Genomic DNA, 13,880 nt, shown 5'->3' with positions numbered 1-13,880 from the left:
CAGATTAGATAGCAAATCTTCAGTCTTTTAACCAAAGAACCATTTATCTCGCATTGCTGCTGTCAGGTGAAAACCAAGTAAAGGAATTTTCATTGTTTGTCACACGGTCCAGTTATATGTGGACTGCAGGGCTGCCCGAGCCATTTGCCAGCTGCTTACTTCAGTAATGTTGTTTTTGCCGGTTATATTTCATGGTGCTGCGTTAATTCAATAATGTTACACACCCTGACAAAAAATAAACTGGAAAATAAACATTCCCTAATTTCTTGAAGACAATATGAATTCGGGGCGAGGTTTGTTTCATGTGACACCACTGAAATATAACCAAACTACATTTGAGTAATCATGTACACAGAGCAGAGCTGCACACTTGTGTGTGACTATAGTAGACGTTACATCAAGTTAGCAGGTGATACACAAGAAGGAACGTTAAAACTCTTAACAAAACTTGGACACTGGACACACATTTCAGTTTTTACTTTCATGGTGCATTGTGGAGTGAAACTAGTGCCAATAGTAGTGAGAAATCTGTGTTTCATAAACAGCTTGATAAACTGTTCTAAAATGGTCCAACCCACATCCTAGTTTTTACATGTCACTTTCAAAACAATCCTGAAAAACCAAGAAAAGATAAATACACACATATACGATTACTAGTAATGCAAGACAAGTGCGATCATCCTACCAAAAACAGAAACTTACTGAGCTGATACAGAAATTCAACAATATTTCATTAAACCATAAAAAGATGACAAAGATGTACAGCTGCTTTTAGATAATCCAACAAGGTAAAAGCACTACTTTTGTACTGAAATCATTACAACATCAAATAATTGGAATCAAAATGTTAACACATGTGTAGCAGCAGCCTACGGAGTGAATGAACATTAAGACAAATTCATTCAAATTAGTCATCTGCCTGGACGTTCATGTACGTGGAGAGATTCTGAGCAGTATTTAGAGGGTTTCCAGGCAGACCATTATCGGAAGTGGGAAGGACCATGTGACCACAACCTAAAATGAACCAAACCCAACCGTCATTAGAAAGAGAAAATGGCACTTACATATGCATATCTGTATGTGCACACGAGTTTAATAACAATTTCACTTTTGCGGCTTCCGGCCGTCTGACCAGGACTGTTTACAATATCACTGTCTGACCAACGCTTGCCGGGTTATTAAAGGAAAGCTTATTTGCGAACCCCATAATTCATTCACAAATCGTCATACACATTTGTAAATCTTGCTTTTATTTGTGGATCACGTAAAACGTATTTGTTGCTAATATTGACACTAATTTGACTCCAAAGTGGCCATTTAAAAGCAAACCTTCACACACTGAACAAAGGACGCCCAACACACTGGGTGCACATTTAACAGTGTTTCCACAAAATTTTAACTCTAGAATTGACTTGAGAAGGAAAATGAATCCAATGTGTTTTTGTCTTCTCATTTCTAACCTAACTGTCCAACAACCCACTGACCCCTTGGGGAAGTGGATGAGTTCAGGAAAAACCATTAGTAAAAAAAAGACATCCTGTCCCACAGTAAACATTATATTTAAGGTACTACAGAGATACAGTGTGTACTCTACTTCCACTTATCCTTAACTGCAACTGGAAGCAAGCCAAACTGTGAGCAGCTGACAGTTATCATAAGTAATGCTATATGTTTTATTCCTCTGTGACGGCCTGTCAGCCAAACACATTGAACTCTGTAGGAGACACTGGCCCCGGGGCCGGAAACATGAGGAGATTTCCTATTTAAGTACAAGGGCATTTCCTCACAGTATGAAGAATGTCACCAGCAGGTTGTTGATGTCGAGCAGAGTGACGATATTATACTGCAGCGCATAAACACCCACATGCAGCCGGTGTGTGTGTGTGCCTATGCATGCAACCACCGAGACTTGATTGAAATGATATGTATAACAGAACACTTCACTTCTTTAGATGTACCACCGACTGTTAAACTATTGGTAAAGAGTGTGTGTGTGTGTGTGTGTGTGTGTGTCAGAGAGATGCTTTGCTACATTGGTCCCAGCAGTGGCAGAAACCATTAGAGCAGCATTTCCTCTCAGCCGGGTCCAGTGATAATATTTCTCCACGCTGAGACTGGATCATTAGCACCGAGGACTCGATCCTCAGTACAGCCTCCAACACAATCTGATACACTGAAGTAGTGGGGGCTCCAGCTGTCACCTAACATCATTTCTTTGTTTTATTCTTTGTATTATTTCTGCACTTTTGTGTCTGAGTAAGAGATGATGAGGACAGGGAGAAGCCTCATGCGCTCTCTCTCTCACACACACACACACACACACACACACACACGCAGATAGAGAGTTCTGGTTGTCAAGGATAAAACAAAAAATGTCTCTCGGAGGCTTGAAATTTTGATTGATAGTGATTTTCGATTTGTTAGCGTTACTTTTGGTGTTCAAGGTAAAACATGAACGGACAAAATGGCAAGGGCCCCCCTCACTGACTGGCTGTGCGTCATCGCGGCAGGTCCAATAGCGAGCGAGCCTCCTGCCGTGCCAAATATAAAAGCTGCTCTCCTGCGACGTCCAAGAGACTAAACCCGTATCACTCCGCTTGATGAGCACGTCCACGGTCACACTTAGTGTTTTCATGTTGTCTCTCGCAGAGGCATAATGGATTTAAACTTGACGCTCTCGGGGCGCGACTTTGGCGCGCTGGCGCAGAGACTCTTTGGGAATAGCTCACTGTTTCCGTTTGATAACAACACCGCCGCTTCCAAAACGGACGAGGAAGACTTGGAGGTGAACACGGACGTTTACTCCAGGGTGATAGTCACAGTCATCTACGTGGCTCTGTTCGCCGTGGGCTCTCTGGGGAACTCCATCACCCTGTACACCCTGCTCACCAAAAAGACCCTGCAGAACCTCCAGAGCACCGTGCACTACCACCTGGCCAGCCTCGCCGTCTCCGACCTGCTGATCCTCGTCCTCTCCATGCCCATCGAGCTCTACAACTTCATCTGGTTCCACCACCCGTGGGTGTTCGGGGACGCCGTGTGCAGGGGTTACTACTTCCTCCGGGACAGCTGCTCCTACGCCACCGCGCTCAACATCGCGAGCCTGAGCGTGGAGCGCTACATGGCCATCTGCCACCCCTTCAAGGCCAAGAGCATCATGTCCCGCAGCCGCACCAAGAAGCTCATCAGTGCCATGTGGTTCGCGTCCTTCGCGCTCGCCACGCCGATGCTCTTCGTCATGGGCCAGGTGATGCGCAAAGGCGAGAGGATCTGCACCTCTATCGTGTCCCCTGTCACCATCAAGACTGTGCTTCAGGTGGGTGCCGGACAAGTGTCTTTATTGCTGTTTTGTATGTTGGCCTTGCGCGCAAATGTCTCCAGAGTTGCTCTTTACGCACCGGGACGAGTTAAAGGTTAAAATGACTCTGGGGTCTGAAGCCAGAGTCAGTACATGAGGTGGGCGTGAGGGGTGATGTTTCTTTACAGTGTACATACATGTGTGCCATAGCGCTTGACTAACTCTACGGCTTTACGCACGAATGTGTCTCCAAAATTCCCCTCAGTGCGCGTCTGTTGATTTTCACTGGAAGACACAAAAAGCAACTAAATAGCCAGAATGGACGTTGATTTTATGAGGCTGTTTTTAAATTCAGGATATTAAAATGAATGTAGCCACAGGGTCGTCAGTGATTCCACTTCACTGCAGGTGCATTTCTGCCTGGAAATGAGCAAAGCAGACTCTCACCAACGTCAGCACCGGCTGCAGAATGAATCAAACATGATGCCGATCGCACGGGAAGTGATCACACCCACATCTAAAAGACATCTCGAGGGAAAAGATCCTGAACAGCTACTAAAAAGATGAGCAAACTTAACGCAGCAGGCAGGGTGCTACAGGTGTGGTGTTTTCTGAAGTGGAAGGCTGTTGGCTCAGATCCTTGTTGTTCATGTAGAGCTGAAGTGATTAGTTAATCTCTGTAGCTGTATTGATCATCAATCGGTCATTGAAGACATTTTTCAAGCCAAAGATTTGATGGTTTCCAGCTTCTCAAGTGTGAAGATGTGTTGCTTTTTCTTACATTACAGAGTATCTTTAGGTTTTGGACTGTTGGTTAGACAATGCGAGTCACCTTGGGGTCAAGCCCCAGTTTGTGCCTCAAATGTATTGGCATTACATCGGAGGCGCAGAGCCAAGCATCTGATTTTCTGAAAAAGAAATCCCAGGCAATCATTACAAAATCCTTCCTGCTGTCCTGAACCCTCAAAGACTCGTCTAACCATCTGGAGGAAGAAATGTTTTGTCTGTTGGACTCCAAACAAAGATGGTAGAAGAAAAAGTTACAATGTGGGTTCACATTGTACAAATTATCAGTTATATACTAGTTCATATTGTTATCTTCCATTTTTCCTTTAAGCTAAAACACACCTCTTTAAAATGTATTTTAAATTACTTAAGGTTCTCTGTTATTATTATTATTATTATTATTACATAAAAAGCAAGGACATATGTAATTTCTGGCTGCCTGGATTAGAAAAAACAGTCGCTACTTGAGAAATGGGTTAAAAAATGTTTTCATTGTGCAGAAGACTAAATATTTCTTTCATGCAGAAATACCTTGAGAACAGCAGTAAGTGTTGTTAAATGACCTTCTGTGCTTTTTGAAAATTGGATGCTTTAATCTCTGCGGGTCGAATGCAATGACAACAACACATGGGAGGCACAAACTGGGACTACATGGACTCAAGGAAATTGCGATGGGCAAATTCCTGACATTTTCACATAAATCACGAAAAAAGAATCAATCTTGAAAATGATCATTAGCTGCTTCCCCGTGTGCACGTTAAGACGTGGCTTAATGTGAAGCCTGTGAGTGAGAAACAAAGAGAGAGAAACACACACACACACACACACACACACACACACTCTTCTTCCACACTCTGAGCACAGCAGCCCCCTCCAACAAAAAAGGCAATTTCTCAAGTCTGTCCCCACTGCTCCCCAAGATAAATGGTGCTACTCTGCAGGTCGGAGGTCGGACAAATGATTAGGCCAATCTCTCCGGCTTTGTTTACAAGGCACATACTTGGCATTGACTCAGTGTTGTGATTTGGGTTGTGAGAGAATTGGAAATGATTAGGTGAGGTGTTTTGTGTCGCTCTGCAGACACTTGGCATTGGACACAAGCTGATATGTATCCTGTGAATGTCTGTCGTAAGCTTTTTGTGTAATCATCATGATCACCATCATCACTATCATCTGCCGGGTCTGGATTTACTCTCTCCTGCTTTCCTTCAATACACTGCTCCCATCTTGTCTTCTTGTCTTTTGTTTGTCCTTCCATGTCTCGTCTTTTCTCTGTCTTCTCTGCTTTTGTTTTTGTTTTCTTTTTGCCTCCGTTATTCATCGCTCCTGCACGACAATAACTAAGTGAAGCGGTGCCAAGGCTAACAATTCTTATCTTCCGATGCTTTCACTGAGGTTATTGGCATTCGTGAGCAAGGCTGTAGAAAATAGTCCGTGTCAGTGAAGAAACTTTTTCCCACACTAGGGGTCTTGCCCTATAGAAATCACATAAGACTTTGTGTTATTTTTTCCACTTGATGTAAAGAGCAGGAGAATAAATAGGTTGGGACAGTTGAGTCTGGGGACATTATATGACGTACACTGACATGGAGGAATCTATCAAATTGCTCCCATAACATTTTATGAGTGTGCGTGTTTGTTTGTGAATATACTGTGTTTAATGTTTAATGTTTAGAAAGATCCGGTATAAGCGGGTTCACTGGGCTCCCTGGTGCTATGGAGGGTCCCCAAACACTCTGCCTGTTTTGACAACAGTGAGTGACACTGAGGGGAGAGAAGGTGTGTGTGTGTGTGTGTGTGTGTGTGAGAAAACTGAAGGGAAAGGGAGTGATGAGGAAGTCAGAGAGCGAGGGGGGAGAAGACGGGGGCTGATCCTGTGTGGATTAATAGGAGGAGCATGGTACCAACACTGCCTGGGTTAGGAGTTCAACTCCCCATGCAGTTAGCCAGCAGGCTTAACTTCAACTGCAGTGCTGTGAGTAAAACGGTATTCTAAATGGCAAATATAAATAATGCAGAACATCTGAAAACTATTTTAACTTCTTTAAGCCTTTTAAATGCAGACTCGCTTAGGATTGCAAAATAGTTTTCCGTTCTGAGGGCAGCTGGTTGACACTGGTTAATCAGCTACTTTGTCGGAAATACATCAGCAGAGCAGAGCGGTGCAGCCAAGCAAAGTCGCGCCGTTTTAATAAAGCAGTTAGTCAATAATCAACCTTTTTCAATCATGCCATGAGCAACTGCGATCTGATGCCGCGTGCCTCAACAGCAGGACACAGTAGAGCTGGTTATCTTGCTGCTCACCGTGGCTTCTCCTCCTTGGTCCATTATGCATTATGCTTATCCAGTATGTTTATACAGCTCTGATGCCTCTGTAGGAGAGTGGACAGTAAACTGAACAGGAAACAGTTATATCAGTGATATCAATGAGATCAAATTACAAACAGTAACGCTGGATTACATGGTGCATGGTTTCCTGTCCAATCCCCTTCCAATTTGAATCCAGCGGGAATGGCGGACTCTGCCACAATTATGAAAAGTAGTAGAGAGGTAATGAATGTAAATACATTGTATGGCTATTGCTGAAAAGCTGCCAATCATTAATAGTATGAAAAATGCAGTTTGATTTCATGAAAATCTTAAGGAGTATAACTGGAAAATACTACATATCTGTATCTTAAAAAAGGTGTTTCTTCTTCGTCTGTCTCTTCGATTCTATTGCAATGGTTGCATCATCAAACAAGCTGATGACTACATTGGTGGTCTAGTGGCTAACATAGCTGCCTCCCAAACAGTTGACCCAGGTTTGTTTCTCAGCCAATGTATTGATTGATGTCAATGCGGACATGAGCCAGTCATCCTTGAGTTAGCTTGCATAGAATAATAATAATAATACTAAAGTATATTTTATCTTATCTGTCTGATTTAATTCAAGGTTCTCATGCTGATTTCTAGAATATTCTTGAAACAAGTTCTATTGACCGTCGCCCACCACAGATAGAAATCCAAACGTGCTTGTGTGCAATATATCTACTGAGACACGGGAGGAGCGCATGAGGGAGGAAAAGAGAGTGTGAATGAGAGAGAGGCTACAGGACTTAATGAGCGAGAGAGGATATGTTTTTTCATTTGTTCAAGGCTGCAGGATGTGAGCAAACGGAAAGTGAAGTTAGCTCACCGCAGTTCAGCTCAGATATTTCCAGTACATTTACATTTCACATGCTGGCCGTTCAGCCCGGTGCTGGTGTTCGCACTTACCTTGGCCTGTAAACCTGTGAGCTTGTTCACTATGCTGGAGTGGTCTCCTGCTGTGCAGGACTCTCTGCTTGGGTTGTACAGGGTCATATTGTTTGTGCAGCAAGATGAGTTTGAACTGCAAAATCCAGAGAAGGACTTCTCTCAGAAGAAGGTTTTTCTCTTTTTGTTCTCGATAGGTTGAAATGTTGCTTTAGTTGTGTGTCGCAAATCTCTTTCCCTTCCTCCTGGTAGACACAATTGTTTGTCTACAATCTGTTTGTCAAAGAGTCTACAAAGTCTACAAAGGCTCTGTGAGGCTGTACTGGGCTAAATGTTAATTTCAGCATGCCGTGTTCATAGTGACAATGCTAACATGCTGATGTTTAGCAGGTATAATGTTTATCATGTATGCCAGGGGTATTCCTCTAAAATTCGAAGAGGTAGTTGTATCAACGTAATCAACAACTGACTGTCAAATCAAATGAAGAAAGTACAATTCAAAAACATTTTGACAATATTTATTGTCACTTAACATTGATCTATACAGATATATAATACTGTAGATATGTATAATGCTCTTCTCTCATTAAGTAAAAGAAGGGCTGCATTTAAAAATAAAATAGAGAAAATAAATAAAATAGCTTTTGAAAAATTGTGCATCTTAAAATAAAGTGCTTAATTTTAGAAAAATAAAATAAAGTGTAGCAGCAGCTCGAGTTTCCCTTTTTCTTTGTTAACTGTTTCACATCTTGACTTAAAAGTCTCAACCAATTTCACAATAAATAAATCTCAACAAATCTTAACAATTGAACAGTTTTACAGTTTGTCTTTCTTTCCCTCTTATATCCCACTCCCCCACTTCCTGTTGTTCAGTGAGAGAGCTGAATTGTCTTCTCTGCCTGTATCGTTCACTCGTCTTGTCATCTGTCACTCGCCTCTCACCTCTCTCGCCTGTCTGTATTCAGACATTCATTGTATTCGCAATGTTTATCGCCTGGAATGCACAGATTTGATTGGCTGAGTAGCATCACGTGGGCTGGCGTAACTCGTATGCAACTGGTCTGTGAGTTTCCTGAGCCGCTCAGCCAGCGCCGTAAAGACTAGAAAAGCTGTGCCAGCTAAAATAGAAGCGCCCCGTCAAAATTTAAAATCCCTTAATGATTTATTGATTATAGATCCGGGTAAGTACAGGACGGCGTCTGGGTCCGGACTCGGACCGCGGTCCGCCTGTTAGTGACCTATGATGTATGCCATTCAAGTTTAGCTTGTTAGCAGGTACAGCTTCACTCAAAACCAAAAATGTTAACTTCATGGTTGGACTAGAGGAAAAGTCAGTCAGATCACCAAAGGTACCAGGATTTATTCTCTGGGCACCGTGGGTATCAGTATCTAATTTCATGGCAATCGAGATATTTCAGTCTGGACCAAAGTGTTGGACCGACCGAAGCTAAGAAGCAGCATTTCATTTTACAACCTCACTGCTGTCCGCACTCTGTTTCACTACTACCTTTAGCTAATTAACTTTACCGGTCAGTAGTTAACATGACATAACATCTTCCATCAGACCAAGGACAGTCTGACTGTGCTACCTATTATTCCACCACTGGTGTACACACTGTTCTTTGACTCATGTAGTCACACATGCATATACAGTAATTATAAACGCCTCCATCACATCCCCACATATACACTACCCATTAAGCCACATGCCCCCTTCACTATACCGTCAAGCACTCTGAACAACAACCATTAAAATGCTCACAGGTCCCTTCAGGGCATCAGGCTCCAGGACCAAATCCCAGAAACATATTACATTAAATATATTCTCCTCTAGATTTTTTTGATATAAAAACGATGAATTGAACACCGTAACATCAGTCAATTGCCCGTGATTTGAGAGATGACAGTGATATTTGTAGTACAGATGTCAAATTCATCTCATCACTATGTCCATCATGGTGCATACTGACAGCACTGTGCATACTGACAGCATAACAAACTTTTACACATCACATATGTGCACTTTATACTAACAATGAAATGTGTTGTTTTTCTTGGAGGGATTTTAATCAAATTCAGCTTGGCCCAACACATCGTGCACAATTAGGATTGTGCATCTTTTGGCCCAATATTCCCTCTGCCCTGTGGATGAAGAGAGATGGCCTGCAGCTGAAAAAAAGTAAGAAGCGTCTCTTGGTTATTAGGTTTGCACTCGGAGGCAGTCACAAAATGGTCGACCCAAAATAATCCGTCATTGACACAATTCACAGTTTCCATAGGGGCTTCTTTGTTCATTTATTTTCATTATATTTGGGCGAATCCACATTCTCATAACTCCAAGGGACATTTTCAATTTAGAGGTGCAATGTGTAACATTTTTTTAAAAATATTTTAACTCTTAACCAATTTGGTAATGTAACCCCAATTCATTAAAATCTGGTACAACACACAATTCTGTACCATCAACTGATGAGACTGAGGATGTGAGGATTGGCAGACTCCATCTCCATCTCATTGAGGTGAAAGTGTAGGTGCCACTTGCCCAAATAAAGGAATCACTTCTTGTAAACCCTTTGCTTCCTGCTGTGCCTATCTCTCACCCTGCTTGCGTTTGCCGTTGCCAGAAGTTCTGGAAACTTTAGCTCAAATTGAAATGGAAGAGTAGCACTTTCTTCCTGATTTGTGTCAAAACCAATCCACCTCTTTTTTTCATGTGGCAATGCCACTGCCGTATATGTGCCAGAAAAGGCAGCAGATGTTGCTTACAGTAACTACACAGCTACAGTATACTCTTGAATTGAACATGGCAGTGATTTATGGATTGTAAAGTGTTACACGCAGCACCTGCTTTGTGTCAAAAAAAATAGACGTGCTAGACAGAACGTCAAGGAAACTCTGAGATGGCCTTGTGCAGTATTTTAACCCCTGATTACCCATCAGTCCAAAGCAGACGGAGCTTCTTGATCTCAAATACCCTAATAACTCTGCCTAGTGAGTGAAACTGAGTCTTGAATACCTCAAACAACTAGGGGCTTCTGTGAGAACTCCACATTGTATTATATGTAAATCTATTAAGTGACAGTCCTCTTCTTTGAAACATCCTTCTTGGCTACAGTATATATCCGGTCGCCCTCTGTTTGGTTTTCCTCTTCAAAAGAAACCAGTCCAGACCTCTTTGGATCACAGGCAGAACGGAGCCTCTGTTATGTTTACATCCTCACAGAAGCAGTAGCTGAACTCCTGGCCTCACAGGCGAAATCTCTACCAGTGCTTTCACATTCAGTATTGTGCCGCCATCAAGCCCCTGCAGTATTAGCTATTTGAGAGGTGACCTCATAATAACATAATGCAAAACTTAACACAGTAACTGAGCTAGAGTGAACTTGTGCAAAGAGGAGAGAAATATTTCTCATTGCATCTTAGAGGTTGTGTCCACATAGCGTTTTTCGCTGGCCGGGTGCTGGGATGTTTTGTTTCTATGACAACAATATCTTGACACTACATTAAGCATTTTACTACACAGCTAACAACAAGCTAACAACAAGCTAACAACAAGCGTAGGGTGATGAAAGCACAACACTCAGCAGCAACATTCAGTGTTCTGCTGATCTGTCTCTGAACCTTTCAGGAAGGCGCTGGAGAGACAGAGATTTTCAACTGGAAGCGCGAAAAGGGTGGACATAAGCCCTTATTCAGCTGTCAGGCTTACTCAGTATCTCAGTCCGTTTAATAGTGAGTATCTATAACTGCCCATTAGTAGCCTGGTTTTGATCATATTCAGAATATGATGTTTACATGGAACATGAAAAATCCTGGTTATTCGTGTCGCTGTATACATGATCTTAACAGTCTCCAGGTGTCTGTTCATCTGCATGGAAGGTGTGTTTTGAATCCTCAACATCCCAGCCACTCATGTCTGCACATACAGAGAATCATCAGAAAGCTGGATAAGGTGTTAACATGCCATTGTATTCAGTTTTTTTTAGCTGTGCTAGCTCTGGGGTTGGCAACGTCAGTCTGTCCTAAGTGCAGCCTCACAGTGCTAGCATGCTTGTAGATTCTTAGTCTTGTTATTTGAGATCTCCAGCTAGCATATTTTCTCAAATGTCTATGTATATGACACATGTATAGAGATTAAGAGAGAGAGCAGTGAAGAGTTTCAGATTCTAGCCTTGGCAAAGCTGGCCTTGGCTGAGAAATTAATTTACAGGACTCAGGAGAAAAAAGGACAGAGGTTTTTTTTCCCACATTGTAAAGATTCTTTGCCGTCACTACTGTGTTATTGCCACTTTGCTTGTACGTGATGAATTTGCTTAAGTATGAAGTTATAATCCTTCAAATTCTAATCATATCAAACCCATTTCCTATTTGAACCCAATTTCAATTCATTGCTGGCATGTTGCTACAGCCATTATATGCATTTACACTCATAGGTTCCCATGCTGGATTCAAAAGGTGTGCACAACCATCGGGATTGGCCAGTTTGGCGTTCAGTGTGTTACCCCAGGACACTTCAACGTGTAGACAGGAGGATGTGGGGATCGAACCAGGACACAAACACACAACAATAGAAATAAACCCTAGTCTAACCGTGAGTAGTGGTTGTGGTGTGCTGCCGTCGTAGAGCGTAACAGTATTCACGGTTGTCATCACCAGGTTCTTGTTGGTCAACTGATGCAATTTATCCACTGCAAAGAACCCACTCCAGATCTGTTCTGCTAATGCATGCTGCTGGGAACATGCCACTGCACATCCGTTCGTTGTCAGATGGCTTCTCCTTCTGTTCTGTTCTACAGGCACACCACGATAGCTGGTCACTGTCTGTAGGAGCAGGGGGCCTGTATGTAACCAACTTACACACATGACGCCTGGTGGACGGGTGACGACCATGTTGATCAGCCCATCCTTCCAGTGTGGTGTCATTGAAGCAACTGAAGCCTAAGAATTGCAATAAAAAACAATCATCTTTTTGCTTTTCAATGACGATGAATTACCGTGATAGCATTATAAAAGTTATACATCAGAATTCTTTCCAGCTGTTCTGCTGTTTTATCTGGTTTACATCCTCCTCACTTAAAGCTTATTATGTATTTTTGCACTTTTATCTGTTGTTGCACCGTAATTAAACCCCCAAATTAATGTGGATTAATGGTTTACTGTTCAGAATACTTAAAAGGGAGCTATTATGCTCATTTCCAGCTCTATATCTTTCTTCTGGGACACCACTAGAGTAGCTTTGCATGATTCACAGTTCAAATAAATCCTTATTCATCTTATTCTGGCCCTTCATGCACCCTGTCTGACACAAGCCGCTTGAGCTCCTGTCTGTTCAAGGCCCGCCGCCCTAAAAGCCCACTTTCTTCTGATTGGCCAGCTCCCTGCAGCCCACGAGGGGCTGGGAGACACCTCTGTGCTCTGAGCACAGCCCGCATCGCTTCACACTCGAGCCGCTGTGTTCGACTGCATGACAGCAACAGTAACTTAGCTTGGCAAATAGAGATATGGGGCAGTGAATTTGATGAACTTACTGTTTATCAGACCACAATTGAAACAAGAAGTATGTTGGAAAAACGATAGATGTTGCTGGAGCTGAGTGTTTCTGGGGACTGGGCCTCACTGATTATTGTACAAAAACACACAACTTTATTCACTGATTTTGGTGAAACTCGCTCATTTTATGGAGAAAACGTTTTCTGGTTTTCCCTCTGATGTCCTCCGGCTGCTCTGCCTCAACTCTCTGTGATTTACGGAGTTTCCTGATGGACAGAAAGCTTTACAAAGTAACTGCTAACTGCTGCTAACTGTTGCTGCCGTTAGCTCAGTTCGGTCTGAGCACCAGGGGAGTGTTGGTGTTTACACCGCCTGCACAGGAGCTTTGGACCGCTGGGAGGAGGAGGATTTCAGGCCCCGGCTCCGAGAGTCAGATGGTTAGAGTCAGCTAACTAAGAGCATAGATATAGATATATGTAGTAGGTTGTAGTATATTTAAGGGACCGAAATTCTTTCTTTCAGAACTTTATATCAGACTCAGGGTCCAGATAAAAGACAGAACATTACATATGATCAATAACATATAAAAGCAATATAAAAGATCATCATTTACAAGAGAATAATACATGTTAATGTCTTACAAAGAGACAACTGTACCGATGTCTCCACAGCTGGGATTGGTAGCGTGTAGTACTAAACCTTATGTTTGTTAAAACCAAGATGATTTAATTTTCAGAGTCATTAAGCCGGCAAATACATTTATGCTTCAGATTTCTTAAGGCAGTTTGGAAAGTATTGACTCCAGCAGCCACAAACATTTCACTTGCACTAAATCATCTCGGCCTCTTAAGTAATATTATCATGGCATCATGATAAGCCACTTGAAGCTTGCTTTTTTGTAGTTTGACACAAGTGTGCAGTATAGAGTGGCGTACAGTATGCTCTGAACAGAGACATCTTCACTCCATCTGTACACATACTAAACTTGCGTGACAGAATGTTTGCTGGTGCATACATATTGCGGCATTGACTATATATATATATCATCATCATCTGTCATTTGTTCTGT

General features: G+C 42.4%; 1 protein-coding gene across 1 annotated transcript in view; it reads left to right on the top strand.

Annotated features, from left to right (window-relative positions):
• Window positions 1-2,653: 2,653 nt before the first annotated feature.
• The window catches only part of ntsr1 (neurotensin receptor 1 (high affinity)), a 40,285-nt gene continuing 29,058 nt past the window's right edge, over window positions 2,654-13,880 (top strand). Inside the window, exon 1 of the mRNA XM_070911114.1 lies at window positions 2,654-3,316. Coding sequence (XP_070767215.1) covers window positions 2,657-3,316 — 660 coding nt within the window. The 5' untranslated portion in view covers window positions 2,654-2,656. The remainder of the gene's footprint in view (window positions 3,317-13,880) is intronic.

Source organism: Enoplosus armatus, chromosome 8, assembly GCF_043641665.1.
Source record: "Enoplosus armatus isolate fEnoArm2 chromosome 8, fEnoArm2.hap1, whole genome shotgun sequence".
Lineage (NCBI taxonomy): Eukaryota > Metazoa > Chordata > Actinopteri > Centrarchiformes > Enoplosidae > Enoplosus > Enoplosus armatus.
Note: the sequence above shows the minus strand (reverse complement) of the source record. Positions and strands in the feature narration are given on the sequence as shown.